The sequence below is a fragment of the Channa argus genome, chromosome 20 (genome assembly GCF_033026475.1).
Source record: "Channa argus isolate prfri chromosome 20, Channa argus male v1.0, whole genome shotgun sequence".
Lineage (NCBI taxonomy): Eukaryota > Metazoa > Chordata > Actinopteri > Anabantiformes > Channidae > Channa > Channa argus.
This window is the reverse complement of record NC_090216.1, coordinates 1,660,405-1,685,909: the sequence shown is the minus strand read 5'-3', so window position 1 is coordinate 1,685,909 and position 25,505 is coordinate 1,660,405. Positions and strand designations below refer to the sequence as shown.

Sequence of the window (25,505 nt, the reverse complement as noted above, 5' to 3'; positions counted from 1 at the left end):
TTTTCACTGAGGAAACCGAAGCCACAGAGGAACACAGACTCTTGACTCTTGGAGGGCCCAGCTGACCGACTATCTGACTGACTGCTGGGGGGCTGGAGGGATGGAGGGAGTGAATAAGTCCTTTGGATGTGGAGAGAGTAGAGTGTCTTCTTTTCTTCACTGGTAAAAACTGTCAGCTGTCTGGCAGAAGCTCAGCCTGCCTGTTCCTGCTTGCCACCTGACAGCTTGTGTGTGTTTACGCATTTATGCGTGTGTGTGTGTGTTTCTACTTTCTGCAGTCTGGTCTGAGCTGAGCTGAGCTAATTCAGGGTCTCCACACAGTTGTGAGGACAGCAGAGATCCTTAGAGCTGCCTGCTCATGTCTAACTTTATTACAGCCTGGAGTGGGCTTCTTTCTCCCCTCCCTCTCTCTCTCTCTGTGTCTCTCTCTCGCTCTACCTCCCCTCCCCATGCTGTGGTGTTGAGGGGGTTGATCAGTTGCCAGCAGCTGTTGCTCATTTCACAATTGTCCCGCCCATAATTTGCGAGGCTGCCCTGCACTGCAGTTGAGCTCTGTGAACTTAGAGGAAAATGTCCACATTATAGGCATCATGAGGGAACGACTGACACCACAGAAACGAAGAGAGTTCCTACGGGTGAGGGGATGTTCTTTGTTCTCTATTCTGTCCTTTTTTTTGTTACATTTGAGGAGCTTCTTGTTTCCGTAAGATGGGAGCAGAAATGAGAGAGTCATGGAAAAGAGAAATTGAGTCATGGTTTGTCAAAGTGTGATGCATGTGTGTTTTCGTTCCCCTCTTATATTTTGATCTCTGTCAGCCATGTTTAGGCCATTTAGTCACTTTTAAGCTATTTAAAGTCGCGTTGTTTCGCTAAAGCTAAATACACTTTCTTTTTTTTTTTTTAAAGAAAAATACAAAATGTCCGTTTTCCTATAATGTCTGTTATCAGAGACACGGGGAGCTGAATCTATCACTGGATAACTGCAACACATTCTTTCCATTCCCCGTTTAGCCTCTGCCAGGAGCACCTACTCCCACAAGCCTGGGAAACTGTATCACACACATGTTGCTGGTGCTGCTTTTATTTCACCCACTTAATAAGTCCTGACTCCTGAGGATTGATTGGATTTAGGGAGGCAGCTCGAGCCTGTGCGTTGCCTCAGGCCATGTTTATTACGCTACTTTACAAAGAGGTGAGAAGTCGAGAGGGGTGGTGCTCAACTTCTCCGGACCTCACAGAGCTCACTCAATCACAATGAGAATTCCGGTTTGGGTGGAAGCAGTATGTTTCCTGTCAAATGGCCTATCAGACATTCTACTTCTGTTGTTGTGCATCAGACATCTGTTAGTTTGAGCCACAGTGTTTCCTGTTTAGGTCAAATTTAGTTGCAGTGTTACTTTTTTTTCTCACTTCTCAAAGCGTTGACCCTGCATTTAGTGTTCAGTGGCTTGTGCAAAGGTATCATGAAAAAAAGGATTATTTGCTGAAAGAAAACCAACGCGTTCTCTTTCTATCTCCCTGCCACTGTAGCTGTGTTAAGAGGAGCCCAGAGAGGAAACCTAGATCCTGTTGCTGGTTAATTTATTCCCCCTGCTATCACCGACACCCTGCTCTTCCTTCGCCTGAGGCTCTCAAAAGAAGACCGAGTCGGACAGCGTCCTCCTCGGCCTCCTCATGTTCCTTCAGGTGGAGCAGAGGGCATGGCGAGCACACACTCCGCACAGGCAGGGGTCCCACACTCTGTGACGGGGATGGCTTACCAGAGGAGACTGGTGTTTGGCGTGTTGACCGTGATCTCCCTGGTGTTAATCTACATCCTGTGTAAGATACTGGAAAAGCCCACACCGCGTTTCTACAGCTTCACGCATACCACGAGCAGGTGAGTGAAGGGACGCACAGGACGGTTAGCACTCAAATGTTCTTCATCTCTGACAAATTGGATACAAAAGGGAAGTTTCCACCACTTTTCCAAGGAACTGGGAACATTTTGAGAAAATTAGTTCCTGTACATATGTTTATTTAGCAGAGGAGCCTGAGTCTAAAATGACCAGGGTTGAACTTCTGCCTCCCTAAAAGGCTCCCAGTCCAAGGATAGTACTTGAAAGTTCCAGGGCAACTTGAAGGTTAAAAAAAAACAAAAAACAAAAAGACCAACTGCTTTTCATATGTTCGTGGGATAACTTGCTTAATCTTTTTTGGGCTTGGGTCCAACTGTTCAATGCAATAATCATTTCACATAGTGTTTTTACATATTTCGAATGGAAATGGACAATAATACGGCAACTAGTGACAAGTGGTGGAAGAAAAGCTGAGTTCCTATATAACTTCCACCAAAACATTTTAAAGTAAAGAAGTAACAACATCATTTCATCACTGTATATGATTGATGGGGTGAGGGGACCAGTCTCACTCTTTCATTTGGGTCCATTTGAGTATTTGTGGGCATTTTTAAAGTTGTGTATCTGATCCTCAGTCATCCAGGTTTGGTTATCAATCATGTCAGCTGGACACTGAAGTCAGTGTAGGGGGTAGAGCCTCTGCAGATATGTGATGGGGAGGGACAGTGTTTGTTTGGTGACCGATACTAAATGAAAGTGGGTGAGAGATGCTGTTTCTTCGTAGAGCTTCTAATACCACACTGCTTTTTATACATCGAGTGTCAACTGCTGCTTAATATTTTCACAATGTTTGCAGTTGTTGTTGATTGCTGTGTGTGTGGCTGAAACAAGTTAATTCTAGCATCTCGGTGTAGAAAGGCATGAAGTGCAAGTAAAGTTGTTAGCAGCACAATTTGGAAATACTCAAGTAAAGTTCAAATAGCTTAAAATGGTGCTTAAACCTTACCTGCTGAAGAGCAGACTCGAAACATGCAGTAGTTTTATCTCATTAAGATAAGAACAAACTATTGATCCCACAGCTGGGAAATTCACTCGTTAAGCAGCTCACAGGGACGGTATCAAGTGCAAAACAGGAAAATCATGCACAAATGCAGAAATCCCACTGTTACCCTCCCCAGGAGTGGTCGACCAACAAAGATCGCATCCCTTGCAGTGGTTAATATCAATGTTCATGAGTCAACCATCAGGAGAACAGTGAACAACGATGGTGAACGCGGCAGAGCCGAAGGAAAAGGCAGCTGCTCTCAAAAAAGCAAAACATTTATGTCCATCAAAAATTAGTTCAAGACCATGTGGACAAACCAGAAAGCTGAAGAATCTCCTGGCTGTTTTGAGATATGTTAATTTTGATGACAAGCTAACTGCATTCAAGCAAAAGAACCTGATCCCATCTGTGTGAAAAAATGGTGGTGGCATCAGGATCTGGATCAGGATGATTTGCCATCAGTGTTGGAACAATGAATTTTAAGGTTTCCAATCTGAAGGCTCGAGAGAAAGTGGATTCTACAGACGACACACAAGTGGTTTTAGCAAAGAACGTTCACTGCAGAAGAAAAGTAATGAACCAGGTGAAGCTGATTAACTGTTAGTGGAAATGTTTAAGGTTAATGCTGCTGGGTTAACTTAAATAACTTAAATAGTTGTAGTTTGTTCAGTTGGGTTCCCCCATAATGTTTTGTCATATTTATCCAAACTTTCACAAACTTCCACGCACCCTGCATCATAATTTGCTTGTTCAGACACTTCTGTCATTAAGTGCAGAGCTGGATGTATTTTGCGTTGCAGAAATTGCAGATGTTTGGTTTTTTTTTTTTTGGTAACCAGCACTTATTCCCCCTCTCGCTATGTCATTGTGGCTTTAACAAAGGAGTCATACAGCAGTCGAGCTGCACTAATGGAAGAAAAAAAAAAAAAAAAGCCCCCGGAGTTTTTTCACTGAGTTGGTCTCGTACACACATACTGTATGTGAAATGTAAGCTTTGTTTAACCAGGCACTGCTCAGCACTGCTCAGCCAGCAGGTCCAGATAAGATGCATTTGGGTGGGGGCTGGCAGGAGGGTGTAGAAATGGAGAACATGGCTGTTTCTCAAAGGTCCGTTTCAGACACTAAATGTTACGTTTGGGCTTGTGGCGCTCGCTGGTCTTTCATTCGAAAAGCTGTTCTTTAATCTGGGCACTGGATAAAAACAACCATGTGACTGTCCTCCGTGCATCCTGGAGACATCACATGTTTCAATGAAGAGACTTTCTTTTCCTTTTTAAGACAAATATATATATTTTTGTTCACGTTCTGAATGAATTTTGTAAGAGCTAAAGAAATACCAAAAGCCTTTGGAACACTTTGGTTATTTTATACAGGATGAGGGTGTGAATGTAATGATGCCAGGCGGAGAACGAGCTACTAGAAGAATAAATAATAAAAGTCTGTGCAAAGAATCAAAGACCTGGATAATGCTACTGCATGAATATAATATTTATTTATTGTAGATTTATGCCCCAGAACTTGACATCAGTCTCTCAATAAGCTCTAACCTGGATTATGCTCTTTGAAACATCTATGACTTGTGTTTACTGCACAGCACCTGTAGGATTGTGCACGGTTTTATTCCTTGTCCTGTGTTCACATCTGCATGTCCTGCAAGGTTTATGTAGGACGTCATTTATTTCAGCCTGAAGAAAAGAATAAAATCGGTCCCGCATAACAGTTAAAGGTTCCACTTTGTTTGCCGCCTGCATCTGCATCACAAAACTCTTGGCTGCCGGATAAACGGCCACCGCACAGAAACAACTGCAGCCAAACCAAAGACGACCAGCTGTCAACAAACTAAACTGTGTACAGAAACAAGCTGCAAACCATTTTGTGCCTGTAGAGAACATCCTGCAGGTGAAGGTGGTTTTTATGTAGCATGATAAATCTAACAGGATTCATGTGTTGTGCTATTAATACGTTTATTTAACCCCACCAAAAATCAAATGATTTATTTTTTTTTTTAATTCCATATCCCACAAAACAAAACGAATAACTCGTTCAGTAAATAGAAGTTGGAACCCAGAATGGAAAACATGCAGTGATTTTATTGGTGGCTGGGAATTGACCTCAGGCTTCTCAGCTTCCTCTGCTGTTTGAACTTTAGATCTGCGTTCAGCGTTAACAAGTTCCAGTTACACCTCAGTTCAGCTGCTTTATTACTTTTGTGCCCTGTTTATGTAACTTTACGGGCTTTATTTTCAATGCTGAGAGCGACGTTAGCAACATCTGGTGAGTCGGGTTAATGACAAAGAGCCAATCGAGGCGAAGCAGGACGCCAGGTTACCTGAGGTTGTGCAGTGTGACCTCTTCTGCCATAAAGGGTGCGTTTGTGTTCGTGTAGGATGTAAACTCGGGAGGAACACGGACATGCTGGGTTTGTCTCACTATCGCAGTAGATACACATGTTCCTTTTTACTGAGAAGAGAAGCAGAGTAGTTTTATTGCGACAACTTTACTGATACAGATCTTCAAACTTGTTTTGATTGCTGTTCCTCTTTTTCTGTACATGCAACAATCCAGGAAAAAAAATCATCATCATAAATGATGGGTTATAAAGAAGTCAGCAGCACAGTGGCTTTATGACGAAAGGGCATAAAAATGTTCAGTCAACAGCCACGTTCTGCTCGTCTTCTATAACCATCAATTAATGAATTACAACCACATGTAATAAAGAACGTAGGCAGAGGTGCTGCGTTCATGTCCTGAAGAGTCCAAGAAACATTGTTCCAACACGTAAGGCTCCATCATCACTTTCAGAAGCTGATACAAAATTAAAAAAATTACAAAAATAGAATTTAAGCTCCTTCAAGCCTCTAGTGGCTGAGAGAATCCAGCCTCCACCCTCATCGTCTTGGCTCTGACATGTTTTGCTGAGTCCGTGCAGTGTGAATCTGAGTCATAACTCAAATTAGTTTTTGTTTGTGTTGCCTCCTCCCATTTTGCCCTGATGTTATTTCGTGCACTGTTTCACCCAAATCCCTGAAAAAAAAAAAACAGATTCTGTCATTTTCCCCCGTGATGCAGATGTTTGGTTTCATCAGTCTGCGGGTTTCTTTGCTGGGACACGAAAGTATTTCAAATGCTGACACCCTGTCCTGTGGTTAATATGGAGACACGGGGACGAGTTTCTAGGACAAGACGGTGTCAAATCCCTGAAAGTAAAGTATAACATAAATCTGAACTAAGTTCTAAGTAGCTCAGGATTATTTTTTTTTTTTTGGATTGTTCAGCTCAACACACCAGAACGAGTCGATTTATTTCCTGGGGGGACCTGCAGGACTCACTGTCAAATGTCCTTGTGTCTTTCACAGTGCCGAATATTCAGCCCTTGTCTCCACCCAACACCCACGCACCACACAGACAGCAGCCCTAAAAACACCCACATCTGCAGCAGAGCACAACGTTAATATCACTTCTGTGGGTGAAACTGGGACCAGCCCCAAAGGCTCCGTACATCAGGCGGTGGACCGAACCACGGACCCTCCCTTCATCGGAGACACTTACACGGGGGAAGATGTCCATCCACAAACAGTAAGCCTGCTTGTTTGGATTTCTGTCTGAGACCCAAATGTCCAAAGGTTGAGTTGTCAACTGGACTTCTTCTTCTGTCTGAGGGAAATTTGGCTAGGGGCACTGAGACATGTCCTCCAGGCTGGTCCTTTGTGTCCCTGTCCAGAATACGCTCATTAGGTGGATAATAGGTGAGGTGAGAACAGGCTGCAGTCATACAGATGTTTTAATAATTAGGTGTGAATGTGTCCTAATCTTCCTCAGGACGGATGAAAGTGTGTCTGAGGCCTCAACTTTCCCTCAGACTGAGAAGCTGCTAAACATTTCCTGGTCCAATTGACACAACTCCACCCTCAGATAACCAAACCTGGATGACTGAGGACCTTTGCTGACATAAAGCCTCAGTGTGCTGAACATTTACATTTGATTATTGCAGGACTTTCTTCTCTGGAGGGTTTTTCTTTTGTTGGGGACTATTTTCAGGAGGGGATTAATCCACATTTGCTGCTTTGAGTATTTGTGGGTGCAGGACAGTATTAAACTTGTGTGTGTGTTTATAGTGATGTTGTGGAGCAGCGGTGTGTTTTTAAATGGCTTTGAACAACAGTGCAGCACTCGTGAGGAAATGATGTTCACCTGCATCCACACACGGTTTGTTTCCCAGATGAAGATTTAAAAGAAATTCGAGTAATGTCCATCAGTGGCTGAGTGTATTTGTCCTTTGCTCCCTCAGTGTGTCATCACACAGAATCCCATCATCACATGATCCAATTGTGGTAGAGATTAGAGTTTTACAACAGTTAAATGAAGTCATGGCACATGATGACTCACATGTTTCATGTAAATTGTTCTACATCTCACACATTAATTTGTCCTGTCGGATCATGAAAACACGTGTTTGTGTGTCGTGTTGGCCATGTTTGAACTGCGTGTTGCTACAGTGAAGACGTGTGTGTGTGTGTGTGTGTGTGTGTGTGACCACGGCTGTTATCTGTTCCCACAGAACTGCACTGATAGCATCCGAAGCCGGTTTGCAAAAACTGAATTTGCTGGTCGATTCCAGGAGCAGGTTCCCGTCCTGCAGTGGGCCAAACACGTAACACCTGAACAGTACGAGCGCCTGAAGATGTACCCTGGAGCACACGGCTGGGGAGGATTAGATTACAAGAGTGAGAATCTAATGTTTTATTTTTTACTTTATTATTTCCTCCTTCTTTCTTTATTAGTTAAAAGGATCATTGTGTTTGAGTTTCTCTCTCTTTATACTTGAATATACTTCTGTTTTGTGCTACTTCGTCATTAACTTCACTACATGTGAGAGGCAAATATATTACTATACATTTGTTGTATGTATTTATTTTATAATTTCATAACTATAATTGCTTTTCAGAATCCAGTATATACTGAATATATATATTTTTGTATCCCTACTGAAATTCAGCAGCCAGCAAGATTTAAATTCATTAACTAATCCAGGAAGCTGATGATATTTGCCAATTTTTACCCATTTGGTTTTCCAGTCCAGGTGGTTAGAAAAGTATTTTATTTGGGGACCTAAAAAATGTGGCCTTCATGGTGTTGGAATATACACAGTACGTGTAGATATGTACAGTATTTAATACCTCAATGAAAACTATTTGAAGTCCTTGGAAAACTCACACATCATGTTTTTATGCAAAAGTAATTGATATGGGAGTTGCTGTCCGATGATCCTCTAAAACTGTTCTGTTATCTACAAATGTCTTTGCAAATATGTGCAGACAGAAGATACTGAGACTGTGTATGTGTGTGTGTGTGTGTCATGCCAAAAATTACTATCTGGTCTTAGACACCTCAAGTGTAATTGGTAAAGAAGCTTCAACATCCAGGACGTCTTTTAGGGTTTGATTATGTTGCAAGAGAGAAGAACATCGACATTTTCAATTCTCCATCCTATGCAGTTCTAAACTTCATACATCACACATTAGTTTTATATCTTTCTGTTGCTGGGCAGAACATTCTCCACCCTCAGGCTACTGCTCCCAGCACTTTTCTCCTTTTATGGAAACCTTTTCCCTTTTCAGCACTTTGATAAGCACCTGTGAGCATGGAGTGACTCAGTGTGGGATGGTCTGCTGTCAGACAATAACTGACCTTGGAGCAGTTCTGCAAACACTTCAAGACAAAACATGAATATGAGACAAAGTTTGAACAACATACAATCTTTTAAAGATTCTTCAAAAGTACACTGAGTACAAGTTGTTATTATAACTGGGTAAAATGCTAAGGATTAAATGTAATCATCATTTAAAAATACTAGATTTTTCATCACAGGGTGTAGACTCTGTAGTGTGTGTGTGTGTGTGTGTAGACTCTGGGGAATTTAAAAATTTTTTTTTTTTTTTTAGAATGGTTTCAAATAACCGAATCTGAAATCACGCAGAAAAAATGTAATTAAAACCTGTGCTGCAGCAATTATGTGACTGTAAAAACGTGTTAAGTAAACGGTATCATCTTCAATCCTTTTCTGTGCTGCAGCACTGGAAGACAGCCTCTCTGTCCTCACCTCTGCTGCTAACATGCAGCTGCTGGACGACCGGAGCCGTCGCAGCAATAAGTCCAAGTGCATCCACTGTGCCGTGGTGGGAAACGGTGGGATACTGAAGGATTCAAAGAAAGGGAAGGAGATCGACGGTCACCACTACGTCTTCAGGTAGAAGGGAAACTGCTGCTGTGTCCATCAGGACGTGTGTTTGTCTTTGTCCTGGTTCACCATGTGGAGCATGCACCCACTCCCAAACCTGACTCCAATTTATGCCACAATAGTCAATAAAAAGTAAATGTTCTTACATCAGGACAAATTCATTTAAAATAAATTAAGACCTCAAATAATATTCCAACATGACACAAATCCAGAATAATTCATTTACGGGCAAGAAGCAAAAGGATGAACCCAAAAAAATGTTGTCATTGTTGCTGTAAAGCGACTAAAATGATGACTTGGTTACCAAAATGCTCTGTGTTCATTCTTCATCACTTGGCTAATTATTGCACTTATTAATAAAATCATACCTTCTAATATTACCTTTTATGTTATGTGATTCTTATGGAAGGTGTAGGAAAAAAGTAAACTTCACATAAAAAAATTAGGGATTTATGTAGAAAATCCGCCCTGTGCCCTTTTTTTTTTTTTTTTTTTTATATTTATGACTTGTTATAAGGCGTTAAACCCAAGATATTAAAACCAAAATCTTGTGCAATGGAAAAAGGAAACAATAATTGATGACTTGTACAGATTTTAACAGTCACCCATCTTCTTAAAATGCCCCAAAAACTTGTTTTAACACCTGATTTTTATAATTGTCATTTTGTAAAGTTCCTCTAACCTAAATTTTGTTGGTGAACATTTTTTCTCTGTGTTTCATTTGTTTGTGGACACTGCAGGAGCAATGGTGCCATCATTCCAGGTTTTGAGGAGGATGTAGGGTCTCGGACCACCCACTACACCTTCTCCACCAACACACTAGTGAACTCCATGAGGAGTTACGCCAAGTTTGGGTTTAAAGGACCCCCTTTGTCTAACGTGAGGACAGACACTAAAAGTCTTGATGCATTCACCTGTAAAATGACGATGTAAAGTCGTGAGTCACGTCACGCTGTCTGCTGCTCTCCAACAGGAAACGCGATTCGTTTTCCTGCCTGACCACGATCGTGACTACTTGCTGATGAAGGCCGCAGCGACGCACACTCCAGTGGAGAGAGGCCCTGAGCGCGGCAAAGAGTGAGTAACAGCTAACGGACACATTACCATGAACTAAGCTGATTCGTGTTCACATCCGAGCATCTTCACAAATATGGGAGAGAAGGGCAGAAATGTCAGGAGATGGCCGACGAGCAACTTTATCAGGAAGCAGCAGATATTTGCAGAAACTGTTAATATAGGCAGAAAGGGACAAAGATGGACAAGATTAGGGACAGTCGGTCGTCCAGGCTTCAAGCCCTAGAAATGTATAAAAAGCCAAACATCTGGATGAAGTCGACACCTACCAGCCGAGGTTAGAGACATTCATGATCCTCAGAGGATGCATCCTACTGACTTTGCCAAAGTGCCAACTGAGTCGTATTAACGTTCATTATCAGGTCAATGTTTAAAATGATGTTTAAAATTGCACTAAACACAAATACCTGGAAAAAAACCTGGAAATCAAAAAACCCCTCCGGATGACATCATTTGGAGGAGCTTTTCAGTTGAGTTCATGTATAAGTCGCTCTTTCACGCATTACACATCTTCCTCTTCAAACTTAAACATGCTAAAATCTGTCACCAACACCTGGCCACAGATCCACATATCACCACTAACAGACACGGATTTAAACGACTGAGTGGATTTATTTCTTAAGTTTTCCTTTTCTTGCCCCAACTCGGTTTTAAAAATTCATTAATGAAGTAATGAATTCAGTAAAGTGATCACACAGTCTGGACTTTCCTGTGGCGACATGCACAGGTTTTCAAACCTGATCTAATCTTTCACACCCACAGAGAGAAGTCACTCCTCTAACCCCTGAATGTAAATATTTACATTCCAATTCATTTTGTCACTGAAAATGTTTTATTCAGCGACTTCATCGTCTGCAGATTATTTTAACTGTTGCTGTGCTCTGTGTGTGTTTGTTCTGCAGTAACATCATATTTTCTTTACAGTGCATCCAAGTACTTTGGGGAGACGGTGTCCAAAGAAAAACTGAAGATGTACCACCCCGATTTCATCCGTTACATCAGAGACAGGTGAGTGAATTCCTCACAGAGCAGGTGACCTGAACGGAGGCCAGGCTCACAGTACAAACATTGGGAAATGAGATTAGAGGACAAGCAGAGGCTGAAACCACGGCGAGCAGCTGAGGGAAGTTCCCACAGACGACCATGTGCTTTTACATCCTCTAAATTCAGCTTATGTGCCTGTGAAACCACTGAGCTTACAGAGTTCTTGGTTTTTGCTTTCAGGTTCCTCAGATCGAAGATTCTGGAAGGCGCACATAAGGACATTTACCGTCCGTCGACAGGTGCCGTGATGCTGTTGGCAGCGCTGCACACCTGCGACCGGGTAAGCTCCACCATTACTGTGCTGTGCGTTTCCGCCCAGCAGCTGTTTATTTAATGCGGGACAAGGCTGCACTCGCCTGATAGCGTGAGAATGTTTAGACTCTCAGCAGTCGCCCTTGTCGAGACACGTAGTCCTCGGTTTTCTTTCTTTGCCCTGCACGGTTTATTTACCAGAACACCCACAGTGTGTCAGAGTCAGTGCACTGCAGTGACAACCTGCTGTTCAACAGGTCTTGAAAAGGATTCATGTCATAATTAGTTTGATGGAGTCTCGTTTCCTTTGTTTGAAGGTGAGCGCTTACGGCTTCATGACCCCCGACTTTAAAAACTACTCTGATCACTACTACGATAGCAGCTACCACCCCGTGGTCTTCTACGTCAACCACGACCTGCGGATGGAAATGACTCTGTGGCAGAAGCTGCATGAGGCTCACCTCATACAACTGTACATGCGCCAGTGAATTCAGGTCAAGCGGACTGATGTCAGCCTGCCGGGGTGATCACAGGAAGTCCAAAATTCACCTGCCTTTTCTCCAAATGACTGTTCAGGACCCTCATAACTGAGGGGAAGGAGTAGCAGAAGTTTTCTTTGCCAATGACAGCTGATGAGGTTTTAACAGGACACAGATGAAGTTGGTTTTTTTATCATAAAGTGTTTTTTTTTTTAAAGTTTTCACTTTCCCAGAAAACATGATTTTGGTGACTTGTAGGTTGAAATAAGTCCAGACATCCAGAGTGAAACTGGCTAAATGGGTGGAAATTGCATCCAAGGTACAACTTGAATTTCATAACGCTGATTTACTTTGAGATTTTCCTGGCTTTTTTCATTGTCTCCAGAGGATCAATCAGTGAAATAACCCACCATCTACTGGCTGGATCAGCACAGCCCTTCATGTCCTACGAAATTCCATCCTTAGGTCAAACTTTCAACATTACCATGACCAAATACCTACAGAAGTCTCTCACATATTTTGTCTTTTAAGGTTGTTTTGTTTTGTTTTGTTTTTTTGTTTTTTTTTGTCCTTTCGTCTTATCCTGTGAGTTAAGGGTCCCCTAGGCAGATCGTTGTCAACACGTTGATTTGACATGTTGGGGGTTCAGTGTCTTGTGGCTCTCTGATGGGTTTCATAATAGATCTTGTGAAAAAAGCTAGGACTCGGATTTTACTCTAAATCTATGCAACTTGTTGTTGGTTTGAGTCTTTTTATAAGATTTGCTGGCAGTAACCGGATCCTTTGTGAGCATTCAAACCTTATACAAAACTGAGTAAAGCAGCTTCAAAGTTAAAACCAGAGATCTCTGGAATGTCACTTGTGCTATTTCCCACTTTTCCCACAGAAAAGGACATGTCAGTAAAACACTGAGAAAATCTCAGTGATCTAATTTTAGCTTTAAAAGGAGCTAATCATGCAATAGCTAGAGATGTATAACATCAAATCCAGGCTATTTTACCTCAATGACAAGCACAGCAGAGGAAGTAAGTGGTTTTGGAATAATGTGTGAAAACTTCTGAGAGATTCTCATCCTTGCACTGTACTGATTTTTGTGTGAATGCACAATTCTCTTACAGGCTACATTATTGAAGTGAACAAAGACGTCTTCTTCTGATTGATTTAATATTCAGATTCTTTCCGTTTTGTGTTGCCTGTGTTTTGGTGCCTTTAAACTGCTAAAGGTTGAGTTGCAAACAGAGGCCTTTTATGAACGTGTTTTTTCTGCAATGAGTCAACCAGCTCTCATGAGTGACAGCTCAAGTGTCTTATTTTACTGTACCAGAGATTTTATTTGAACAGATGAGATGAGACAATGTCCCAAAAAAGGTTGGGTTTTTTTTGTTTTGTTTTTTTAATGTTTCTCTGGTCAATCAAACTTTGAAATTTTTGATTTGAATTGAAAACCTAGTTTAATATTTAATCTTCTTTGTCTTGTGGGTGTTGTATTGAGAGCAAACCTGAAATTAGTCGTAGGGGGTTTCGACATGTCTAATTTATCCCACGTTACTTCTTTTCAAATGCAAATCACCACAAACATGTGGTCACCTCAGTGTGGTGCACTGAGGTGACAAGGGACAAGACTTGCTGAAAATATTCCGTCTCTCTATTCAAAATAGACTGGGATCACTGCCGGCGGTGGCCATGGTCTATTCTGACATTTACTCAGATTATGTTCTAAGTCATGTGTTTTACTGTGTAAGAAGGAAACATAAAAATCCTCACTGTATGACTATAAAGCTCACTGCAGACTTGTATTTAGTTTAACTTATTCTTTCTTGGTCTTCTAAGCACATGAGCAAACTATTTCTTTTACAAGTTGCCTCACTGATAACACTGCGTGGGGCTTTCAGTGCCTTTTAATGTGAATCAGCAGCAGTTCAGATGAACCGTAGCGACTGAGGTGGGTGAGGTGATTCAGGACGTCTCCGTAGCAACACGAACCAGGACATCAGTGGCCTTTTCTCTGCTTTTATTGTTGAGGGATCTGCTTGTATAGCTTCCACACTTTGACTCTTCTCCAAGCCACCACAACGAAGGGTCATAGATCTTTACTGTGCAATGCCCACTTACTGTAGGTCTGAGATGAAGAGATGCCAAACCAAAGACATGCTTTCAATCAGGGAATATGTATATTTCATATTTTTAAAATATTAAACCAGTGTTTCAATCATATTTCTAATTTGTAAGTGAAGGGAAATCTATTTAGTGCAATTTCTTACTCTGATTTTAATGTTTTTATAAATCTGTAATAAAAACAATTTAATTTTAGTGTTTTGTGATTCTTTCTTGATCAGTTGCTGAAACATTGACATTTTCATGTAGTTTTCCCTTAAGCTGAAACTGCAAAAAGAGTGAGTTTGTTTTTTTTTTTCTCCCAATCATCAATATACATTTATGCACACAAATGTTCCTTCATCACCAAAAGTTACAAAGATTCTGGTTATCAAAAGGATGTAGAATAAAAAGTTTACATTACCCCATTATGAAATGTGTGTGTGTGTGAGAATACCTGGTAAACAAAAAACTAAGTACAAAGATGTGTGTTAGAGTATCATAGAGAGTTTGTGTGAAATACAAACAGGAGCTCGTTTCATTCAGAGCTGTTTTAACCACTTTACTTAGTTGGTTAATTAACTCATAATAATACATGATTTATTTGTTGATTGTGTTTATAAGAATCTGTCCCTAAATGTAAAACGATTACGGTAAATAGTAAAATATGTAGTAAATAAAATACAGAAAAATACTTAAATACAATACTTTAACATTAAATACATTTTCAGTACTAGTAATTTTTCATTGTTACATGTTATCTACACTGTTATAAATACTTTATTGTTGTGTGAAGTGCAGTACTTCATCCCGAACACTAGGTGGCGAGCTGCACCTCTTCCGTTACTTTGTGATCCGCATTAAACGAGACGAGGAAAAGAAATTAACTGTTTGTTTCATAGAAGCAACTTCGGTGAAGATGAGTGAAGAAGATTCTCACCAGCGGCACAGAACTGAAAGTTTCTCCTATGAAGATAAAGTGCAGATGAGATGTCTCGATTCCCACCAGCCGGTGTTTTTCTGAACCGCACAGCTGGTAAGAATTAGCAGATTGGACATGCTGCGGTTCTCTCGGACAGGTGGCTAACGGCTCACTTAAGCTTGTTACAAAAGCGTCTGGGAAAATTCGGTTAACGTTAGAAACTGTGTTTTATTTTTATTTTTCTGAATCGACTCACAAATGGTCCACATGGACTTTTTAAAAAATGTTGTTTAATGATGTTTTGTTGACGGAACAATAAAGACGGAACTCTAATGTGAGAGTACAACATAGCACCCGGACGGTTTACAGCGCGCACACTCCAAACTCTTTTAAACGTAAAGCGTTCTCTAGTTTTCCCTTTTATTTATGTTACGATATTTTATTTTTCACCGTGTTTGTCATTTTCCTATGCTGCTCAGCTTGATTACATACCTAAATTCATTTCTGGAAAGTGCATTAAGTGTTGCATTCTACACTTTCTCATAAAGTTTAGAGGAAAAAAAACGAGGCGCTCCGGCGCATTTTGGATCCAGTGACTTTGTGATTAGTTTTGCAAAATAAATATGAAGTATTCTGTGTATTTTTCATCCACCTCTACCTTCAATGTAATAGTACTTAATAGGCAACTGGTTCTCCTATAAAGTTGCTCTTTACTCCACACCACAAACACACACCGTTTATTTTGGTGTGTGTGTGAGTTAATTCCACTTTTGTTGATAAGTAAATTACCATATTACTTATTCTATGACTGATATCACCAGATTTCCATTCACTGCTGTTCCTGTGAGGAGTGAAGGAACATAGAGAAACCTCACAGCTTCAGTAAATTAATACATTTGCTAGATAATGGTTTTCAACGGATTTTGTAGCCTTTTGGGTGAATGTAACACTGCTGAGGTGATAGATATAGATATAGACATTTTTTACATGTGTGTTTCAGTGTTTCCTGCACACGTCCAGCAGCTGTTGCTGACTAAAGTAGATGTTGTCTCTGTATGGAGTCCTGGACTGGAACAGAATAGGGACCTAGAATCTATACTCATAAAACCGGAACAGGAGAAACTCTGGACCAGCCAAGATGGAGAGAAACTTAATGAGCTTGAGGAGACTGATATCGCCAAGTTCCCATTCACCATGAAGATGATAGAGAGGAACTTAAGTCCTTACAACTTCATCAAAGTCACACTGAAGACAACGGAGAGGTAAAGCTTCCTACCTGCAGCACAGCTAAGCGGATGAAAACAGAAACTGATGGAGAAGATTGTGGAGGATCAGAACCAGATAGGGGCTTGGATCCAAAGAGTCATTTACAGTCAAACATGGATGAAAGGGATTCAGACTCTTCTGAGACTGAATTCGGTAATTATGACAATTGGCAGGAACCTGTAACTGAAGACAGTGACCATGGTTAGAAGAAGACCAGGGCATGTGAGTCAGATGTAAAGGTTCTCAAACATAAGGAAGCTCCTGAAAATGATGGGACATATAACACCGACAAAAAATCTGTCTTTTTGGTTAATGTGGATCAAAAAGTACACTCGCACATGAAAATTCACAGACGACGAAAACAATGTTGTCGTGATGTTTGTGGGAAAACATTTGACTGAAATACGCTTTGAGATGCACATAAGAATCGACAGAGAAGAAAAATAATTTGGTTATGAAGTGTGGAAAAACATTTAACTGTAAGACAAGTTTCAAAACACACATCAGCATTCATACTTAGTTGTGATGTTTGTGGAAGACGATTTAACCGGCAGGTTAATCTTAAAGCACCTATGAGAATCCACACAGGAGAGAAACCATTTGGTTGTGATATTTGTGGTAAAACGTTCATCCAGCATTAGACACATTGTTTGAAAAATGTGTAAAATGTGTCTGATGGAACCACAATGCCACTAATTTGAGCCTTTGAGCTAGTTTAGATTTGGGAATATTCTGAAATTTATTCTAAATATTTGATTTTTCTATCCTATGACCTAATGCATCATTTGGTAACTTAATGATAGTTAATTGTTGATTTGACTGTTTGAATTGATTTTGAATACTGAGACTTCAGGAGTTAAATATAACATCTAATAATAACATACATCATTTCTAAATACATACGTCTGTATGTGTTGATGTGCTGATCCAATGTCATTAGATGATTTCAGGTTCTGTTATGTTCTGATGATCCTTGATCTAATGTTCTTGAGTATATGGTGGTTAGAAAATCTGTGTAATGCGTTTTCTCCCAACGTCGTGAAAGAAGTTACTCTCCCATCCCCTTTAAAGTATCAGTAAATTTATCTGAATGGCACTTCAGGCTGGACCTCAGTTCCCCTCATCATCTTTGTCTCCATCTAATTATTTTCCTTTTTTGTTATATTTTAGTATATTTAAGTTTTCCTAAATTACCTATTTTTCGTCTTCTTCTTTTCCTTGGAGCTGTTCCCTTTCAGGAGTGTCCACAGCGAATCATGTGTCTCCATCTAACTCCGTCCTCTGCATCCTCTTCTCTCACACCAACTAACTTCATGTCCTCCCTCACTACATCCATAAATCTCCTCTTTGCTCTTCCTCTAGACCTCCTGCCTGGCAGCTCCAACCTCAGCATCCTTCTACCAATATATTCACAGTGTCTCCTCTGAACATGTCCAAACCACCTCAATCTGTCCTCTCTGACTTTATCTCCAACACATCTAACATGAGCTGTCCCTCTGATGTCCTCATTCCTGATCCTGTCCATCCTCGTCACTCCCAAAGAGAACCTCAACATCTTAAGCTCTGCTACCTCCAGCTCTGCCTCCTGTCTTTTCTTCAGTGCCACTGTCTCTACTCTAAGCCGAACAACACGCTTGTTGCTTATTTTATCTTTTAAATAAAAACAAGTTTAACATTTGCTGAAGTGATGGACTGAAGTGATGTTTGATATTAGACCAAGTAGTTTATTGTTTGAAGATCCTGTCATTTAAAGGTTTAGAAAACTCTACAACCAACAAATGTGCCACAGTGTTTTTTACCTCCCTGTGTTGCCTGTGGCCATTTGGCTGCTCTTTTTACAATTTGGTCACATTCTCTAATTATTTTATGCATTTTAAGTTGTTTTTGTGCTGTTTCACATTTTGTTACTTTGCATTTAACCCACAAAATTATAATTTCAGGTGTTAAAAAAAGAAAATCCTAAAGTTAGTTAAAGTATTGTTTGTGGCTGTAGTGTGAAGCCATGATTCAGTGTTCAGCACGTGGATCCTCACTAATGTCGGCTACTCTCTAGTGGACATGACACGTAAATACAAGTCCCAGTGTCTTAAGGACGTTGGCTCTGTCCACAGGGATGTTGTTGAAGAAGTTTAATGTTCACTGCAACTATAGGTTTAAAATATTAATTCTCTCAAATTACATAAAATCCTGTTTCCAAAAACCTTTGGACATATATTTGAATTAAATATAGTGCATAAACATTGGAAACGAGTCTGTGCCCATCACCCATTAAAGACAATTATTATGAAAAAAATATGAAGCAAGAATGAGGAAAGAAATTGTTGCTTTCAAAACTAAAGCAGTTTTTTGCTCAGTTCTCACGCTGTTGTTAAATGAAAAGCTGATGCAACACAGAGGTAAACATGCTCCTGTCCCAACTCTTTGGAAACATGTTGCTGCCATCAAATTGACCATGAGCACATTTTAGTAACACCTCTCAGTTTCATTTGACATGTAGTCTATGCTGTTTACTGTTAAAAATCAGGTCATTGCATTTTCTTTTTCTCATTTTACACAGTGTGTCAACTTCTGGGAAAAGTTGGATCCTAAAAGTGTGTTTCTGAAAGGCAGAACTGCAACTGCTGCACCGACACGCCGGCTAAAATTGCCTTGAGCACCACAAAGGATTAATCCCCCAACATGTGTCAGAAATGTATAAACCCAAACACATATAACCAACGCAGCCAGATTAGATAAAGTTACCTGCAAATACAGAAAACTGATGGGCAAAAACAAAGGAGAACATTTTTTATGTGCATCCCGAAAACTCTATGAACAGCTGGCCTGTTATTTTTCATTCAAACTCATTCTACTGGGATTGAAGGACTTGACCTATGGCACCATCATTGACTGACACACTGGGTCCATGCATGGATGGATCAATGAACGGGCCTATAGCAGGCACAGAGGTCGGGGGCCCGAGGGCCAGACGTTACGGTTAATATTCCTGTCAGGAAATTCTCCGAAGACAGCGACTCAAAAATGTGAATAAATACTAGAAACTATCCCAAAAAGATAAAAAAACGACTAGAAACAGACGCAAAATGACCAACAATCCACTCAAATCTGGAGAAAATGACCAAAAACAGGCTCAAACTGCTTAAATATGGACAAACAAAATAGTCAGAATCAGGCAAAAATGGCCATAAACAGACTGAAAACAACTATAAAGAATAGGGGTGGGGGGCTTCCCCTGTCTACCCTGGGGTCCAGTTTTTCTCCATTCGTCCATGGATCCATGCACACACGCTAAGATCATCACCACAAGCCGCGCTGCACAAATCAGCTCCTGTTTCCTAAATCTAACAGTTTTTCTGGAGTTTTAGTTCATGTCTCTTCTTAAAAGTACTGATCAGCATTTTTAGTGCTTAAGGGAAATATTGATTATATAACTTAACCCCCCTCCCCCCCCCCATCATGAAACTAAAGCCTGCAGCTGTAAATAAATTGCTCCTCGTGCCGTGGTGTCACGCATGTGTGCTCAATTAGGTGAACACAGTGACACACATACAGTATGTCTGCATGTGGAATAGATTTACTGCGGCATCAATTCTTAAAGCGAGGCGGGGGGTGAGGGGGTGTGTGTGTGTGTGTGTGTGTGTGTGTCGGGGGGGGGTTCAGCTCCAAAACACCTTTTCTGTCTCACCTATGTTCAGTACCTGCAGTTGGATCAAATAACAGCATTGTGTTCACCCCCCCCCCCCACACACACACACACACACACACCCACACACACACACAACTCCAGTCCCTGGGGGCCCATCGCCAATACGATGTCATGCAGCAAGCGCCGATTTCCAAAGATAGGAAAGTCAGAATCAAAGTGGTAGTCATGGAAACAATCCAGGCCTGTTTCCACCCACTAGATCGATGAGGTTCTGTGTGTGTGTGTGTGTGTGTGTGTGTGAGGGAGAGAGCCGGATGTTGCCAACAGAACCCCTGTCCCACATTCAGACACAGACCTCCTCCTCCTCCACTGTGGGGCAGTCACTGACAGAAGGCCAGCGTGGACGGACGGAGGACGGAAAGATGGTGAAACTAATGTTGCTTTTGGCTCTTTGTCTCCAGCTCGAGGCCCTTGCTGCTGCTTCAGGTAAGTTTGTGTTCAGTGCTGCTTCTGCGTCGACAAAGACGAAACGCTGCTGGACAATTTGGAGCCACAATCTGGCTACAGTGTGAGGGAAGGTCGTTTCGTTTTGATGATGAGAGTTCGGCTTTTTAATCAAAAGTGGCAAATATGGATTTGGTTTCACTGAGCAAAACAATTAGGAGCTTTTTAATAATGATGATTAATAAAATGTAAATCTTATGTCTAAGAGCAAAAAAATTTTAAAAATTCACCATAAAAGTTACATAAGCATCTGTGAGTGGTGCAGGAAGTATCAGTACTGTGGTCTGTTGCAGTTGGGCCTTTTCTTAACGACGGACTATTTACTCGGTGGAACCTTCAGGCTGTCAGTGTCCTGGGTTGGACAGTCCAAAGCTGACACCTGTTTGCTGCGGGGGAACAAGAAGCTTCCTGTCACAGTTTTAAAGTGTAACCTGAATAAAGCAAAGGTCCTTTTTAAATTTTAGGTTTTTGATCTTGTAGTGAAAACTTTTTTTAAGTTTCCCACCCACACAAACGATGTCTCTGTGCTGCAGTGAATGCTCCCTCTGCTCGGTTGCAGTTTGAGCTGCTGTAGATTTGCATTAAACTGACAGGTGTTCGCCTCATTTGGTCCACGCAGCTAATAACAATCTGCGTCGAAGCAGCAACAGAAAGACGTCTGCGAAATGACTGCAGAGTTAAATCCCAATGTTTCAAAGTGAAATTATCGCTCCGTTCATCGATCAGTCCAGCTGCACTGTACTGATGGATCAATGTCATGGATTTGATGATCCTGTCCCACAATCTGTCCCATAAACAGCTGACATGTAACGTCTTCACATTATTCCGAAAGCTTCAGCTCATCATTTTTTTTCTTTCTATGCAGTTGCACCACTTGTTTTTTCCTTGTCCTCTCATTAACCAGGCCCTCAGAAAGTGGACGGGGCACAGGATGGAGGTGGCAGCAGCAGGGACACCATCAGCCACTCTCAAGCCCTGGTGCAACGCCTGGAGGCCCTGCTGGTTTACGGAAACGGGAGCGACGTGGCGCTGAGGGTGGAGACGCCCAACGCGGACGAGGTGAAGGTGATTCAGGTTCACTCTCTGGTCTTGTCCCTGCAGAGCCCCGTGTTTGAGGAAATGCTGCTGAGCCACAACAGCAGCACGCTGGTCCTGAGAGAGAGCTCTGACTGCGCTGCCGTGTTCGACAAGTTCATCAGGTGAGATGTGAGATGTCACAGCATCCACCCTCTAATGCAGACTGTTGGACTTAGATAGTGTCCCTCTAGAGGGACAACCTCTGCTACTGCACTGAGTAAACTGCTGTGATGCTCAATATCAGCTCCTGTGGCGCAGCGTGAAGACAGCGAGGAGTCTATTTTTATCCTGGGTGTTGATGAGGTTCATCACAACCTGGGGACCAGGCAGGATTGTTATGTGACCAACAGGACTCCTGGTAAATGGAAGCAAAAGGTCCAAGCAAAGATGGGGGCCGGGGGGGTTGACTCTGAAGTGATTGGTTCACAGGCCCCTCTGTGATAGTCAGATTAAAGATTCATGATGTATTCACTGGGGGCAGCATAGTGGGGGAGTGGTTAGCTATGCTTCTTCTGAGCTAGAAGGTCCTTGGTTCCAATCCCCGGCTGGCTGCAGCCTTTCTGATTATTACTGAGTCTGTCTCAGTCTTATATTTGCCTCTGGCCTGCTTTCTGCCAAACTGAAAAACTTCCTTGGTCATATTCTACAAAATAAAAGCTGGAGCTTATTTAAGGCAAAGATGCACATGTTGTAATTGCTTTTTAACCAGGAGTTAAATGACATCATAAAATTATCGAGTGAACAGAAACAATAATTACTCCACATCTACACAAAGTGGTGTTTTTTTTATGATTTTGTTGGTTTGGTCTTATAACTTAAAATCATGGATGGATGAAGACTGATGTATGAAGCAATTAGAGCTCGGAGTAGAGAAAATAGACACGTTAAAACAGTTAAAAGACAAAAAAATGACCACAAATTGGAAATAAACACTCAAGAACAACAAACTAAATTGTAAAATAATAATAAATAGACACAACAATGACAGAAAAGAGACAAAAATACGCCTCATTTGTAGATGTTTCAATGTAGGGGGTCATGTATAGGAGGACCGGACGGCTTTTACCTGTCTGTACTTTCAGACCAGTTTTGCATAATCCGGTTAACAGATTGAATTTTAGACCGACATTCATCACGAGACACAAACGCTCTGTTGATCTATGTTTATAGCTTTCGTGTTCTCCTCCTTCCTGTCTTTGTGTAGGTATCTGTACTGTGGAGAACTTTCCCTCCATCTGGCCCAGGCCACGCCATTACACAAGTTGGCTACTAAGTACCAGGTGCTGGGTCTCCAGCAGGGCATCACGCAGTACATGATCAAGAATCTGGCCCAGGACTCCCCCTCAGGCCACGTGGCAGGCTGGTATGAGTATGCCCTGCAGGCTGGAGACGTGATTCTGAGGGACCGCTGCCTTCAGTATCTGGCCTGGAACCTGTCTTCTGTGCTGCAGAGCGAGGAGTGGGTGACCGTCAGCAGCCACCTGCTCATGTCCCTGCTGCAGCGCTCGGACCTCGTCCTGCAGAGCGAGATGGAGCTCTTTGCAGGGCTGGAGGCCTGGATCATTCAGAATGAGCCTGACAGCTTGACGGCGGAGAACGCTTTGAGAGCTGTGCGCTACGCCATGATGCCTCCACGAGAACTCTTCCGCCTGCAGACGCAGTCATCAGTGCTGGCTCGCTACCAGGAGTCAGTGCGCGACCTGCTCTATATGTCCTACCAGTTTCACTCAGCTTCGCCCATGCACATGGCCAAATACTTCGATGTGAACTGCAGTCTCTTCATGCCTAGGAACTACCTCGCCCCGCTGTGGGGGTCCCCCTGGATCATCAGCAACCCAACACGAGATGACCGAAGCACTAGCTTCCAGACCCAGCTGGGGCCCAGCGGCCACGACTCCACCAAGCGGGTAACTTGGAACGCCTTGTTCTCGCCTCGCTGGTTACCCCTCAGCATGAGGCCCATGTACACAGAGACAGGCGCGATGCAGCCCACACGAGTGGAAGGAGGGCGTCCTCGTGTCATCATCACGCCGGCCACGTCCAGCGCTGATTTTGCTGGGGTCAACTTCCAGAAGACGGTGCTTGTGATGGCCCAGCAGGAAGGGAGGGTGGTGGTGAAACACATCTACAACTTCCACCAGAGCACCGAGGAGAACGGCGACTTCTTGGCCGAAGCTGACCTGTACCGCAGGACGTCCGAGTATCTCATCGACAGCTCCCTCTACCTGCACATCGTGGTGAAGCCTCTGTACCAAACCCTCATTACTTCCAAGAACTGACCCTCCACTCAACGTCCCTGAGCCACCTTTTCCGAACCACACACAGTCCAACCCTCGGAGACGACATCTCACTCATATCACATCATGAGGATATGGATCTGATGCCTCCTTATGTGTGATTTGTCTCATACAACTGTAGTCTTCATTTGGCATCAACACACAAGAATTTGAATTATGATTTTCAAAGACAGGCAAAGCCAACCCGAGTCCTCAAGAGCTGTTTTCCAGCCTTCGCTGCTCTACCCACTGCTGATTACCCAGATCAGGAGTGTTCAGTCAATCAGAGGCTGGAAGGTAGCATCTTAGATGAGAGTGAAACAGGGGAAAACAAGATGACTTAGCGTCTTCCAGCCTCTGAATGAGTGAACACACCTGATCCAGGTATTTGGCAGTGGGGCCTGATATTTCCTTTTCTTCTGTGCCACAGAGTTGTTGTCTACAAATCCGTGAGACAAACTGTTTCACTCGTGGTGGTTTATTTCAACTCAGTCCCTCAGACACCGTCCTGCTGCTGTAGACACTCATTGGAACCATAAATGTGTATTAATCCGCAGCTGAAAATAGTCCCCGATCAAGGCCCAGTGTTCTCCTGTTTGAACAACGTTTACTGAAACCCACCGTGACCAGCTGTTTTAGGGCATTAGGTGATTTTTTATTTTTATTTTTCCAGTTTCAACCAGTGTGCTTGGAGCTGAGAAACAGGTTATATAAGTATTAAAAGACAGATTTGTTTTTGTGGGTTTTCATTTAATCAGTTCTATCCTTCAATGTTCCTGAGCCATTTTTACTTTGTATCTTGTTTTTTTTAATTATCGGTGCTATTATTACACCCCATCTACAATGACAGGGGTCACTATTGTCATTTATCACCCAGCGAACTCGGATTTGACGATTTGCAGGTCAATATGCATAAAGACAGGGCAACATTTGGCTAAAAAGGTTTTTGTTCTAAAGTTCAATTTCACACTGAAAGACAGAAACTGAAACACTTTCACTTTTCAGCCAAATGTTTTATACATACACATCTTCTGAACTGCAAATTGTTAAACTATTGCTTACTGGGGCACCAAATGTTCATCCTGTTGGACTTCAGGTTCTCTCAGGAGACACATTTTCACTTTTTGCTTCAGTCGTAATTTCTTTACAAAACCAATCTTACAAGCCTTCGCTCCACAGTAGGTGTCAGGGATCTTTGTAGTTAGTTGTTGTGATTGAAGTTGTTAGATTCACTGTTGCATTACGTGACGTTAACTGATAATAAAGCTTTTTACTTTAAACGAAAGTTGAAAGTTGTCTTGGTGGTCGCATGATTTCATGGTTTCAGTGGCAGATGCAAAGAGATTTGAGCAGAATTGTCTTTAAAGGGTTTTAACAGATGCAACATCATCAATCCTCAGGTAAAAACAGGAAAATGGAAGTAGAAATGAAAAACTAGTAGCAACACTGCCATCCGAAAAATAAACCCTGAGACCGACTGGGCGCCTGTCCAGGGTGTAACGACAGCTGGGTTCAGCTCCAGAGCTGCTGTTAATGGATGAGTGGGTTACCAAAATAAAAGTACACTAAGATAACAAAAGCAGGAACACTGATTAAAAATAAGACAAAAACAACATGACCACGGGCAAAAAGTCCAAGAATTTAATCGTCTCAATGAAAGAAATCTGTACACAAGGCCAAGATCTTTGGGCAGAACTGCATCAAAACTGTTTTCTGGGAACATTATTCACGATACCATCTCTCCATTCTG

At 42.0% G+C, this 25,505-nt stretch overlaps 2 protein-coding genes across 6 annotated transcripts; both read left to right on the top strand.

The window, feature by feature from the left end:
- The first annotated feature begins 119 nt into the window (after nucleotides 1–119).
- st6galnac (ST6 (alpha-N-acetyl-neuraminyl-2,3-beta-galactosyl-1,3)-N-acetylgalactosaminide alpha-2,6-sialyltransferase) lies at nucleotides 120–14,280 on the top strand. Its single transcript, XM_067487549.1, has 10 exons — nucleotides 120–635; nucleotides 1,531–1,879; nucleotides 6,240–6,459; nucleotides 7,442–7,607; nucleotides 8,956–9,130; nucleotides 9,862–10,000; nucleotides 10,095–10,198; nucleotides 11,120–11,203; nucleotides 11,420–11,519; nucleotides 11,809–14,280. The coding sequence occupies exons 2-10, from the start codon at nucleotides 1,701–1,703 to the stop codon at nucleotides 11,977–11,979; spliced, it is 1,338 nt and encodes a 445-aa protein (XP_067343650.1). The 5' UTR covers nucleotides 120–635; nucleotides 1,531–1,700; the 3' UTR covers nucleotides 11,980–14,280.
- A 653-nt stretch (nucleotides 14,281–14,933) lies between these two features.
- btbd17a (BTB (POZ) domain containing 17a) lies at nucleotides 14,934–25,040 on the top strand. Of its 5 annotated transcripts, XM_067487547.1 has the most exons (4): nucleotides 14,934–15,100; nucleotides 18,810–20,384; nucleotides 21,307–21,601; nucleotides 22,684–25,040. In XM_067487547.1, exons 2-4 carry the CDS (start codon nucleotides 20,162–20,164, stop codon nucleotides 23,756–23,758), a joined length of 1,593 nt encoding a protein of 530 aa, XP_067343648.1. In that variant the 5' UTR covers nucleotides 14,934–15,100; nucleotides 18,810–20,161; the 3' UTR covers nucleotides 23,759–25,040. The 5 variants fall into 5 exon arrangements, 2 of the variants coding, with proteins under 2 accessions (XP_067343648.1, XP_067343649.1); XR_010911808.1 differs by lacking the exons at nucleotides 18,810–20,384; nucleotides 21,307–21,601; nucleotides 22,684–25,040 and adding exons at nucleotides 15,987–16,405; nucleotides 17,615–18,762; XM_067487548.1 differs by lacking the exon at nucleotides 18,810–20,384.
- The last annotated feature ends 465 nt before the right edge of the window (nucleotides 25,041–25,505 follow it).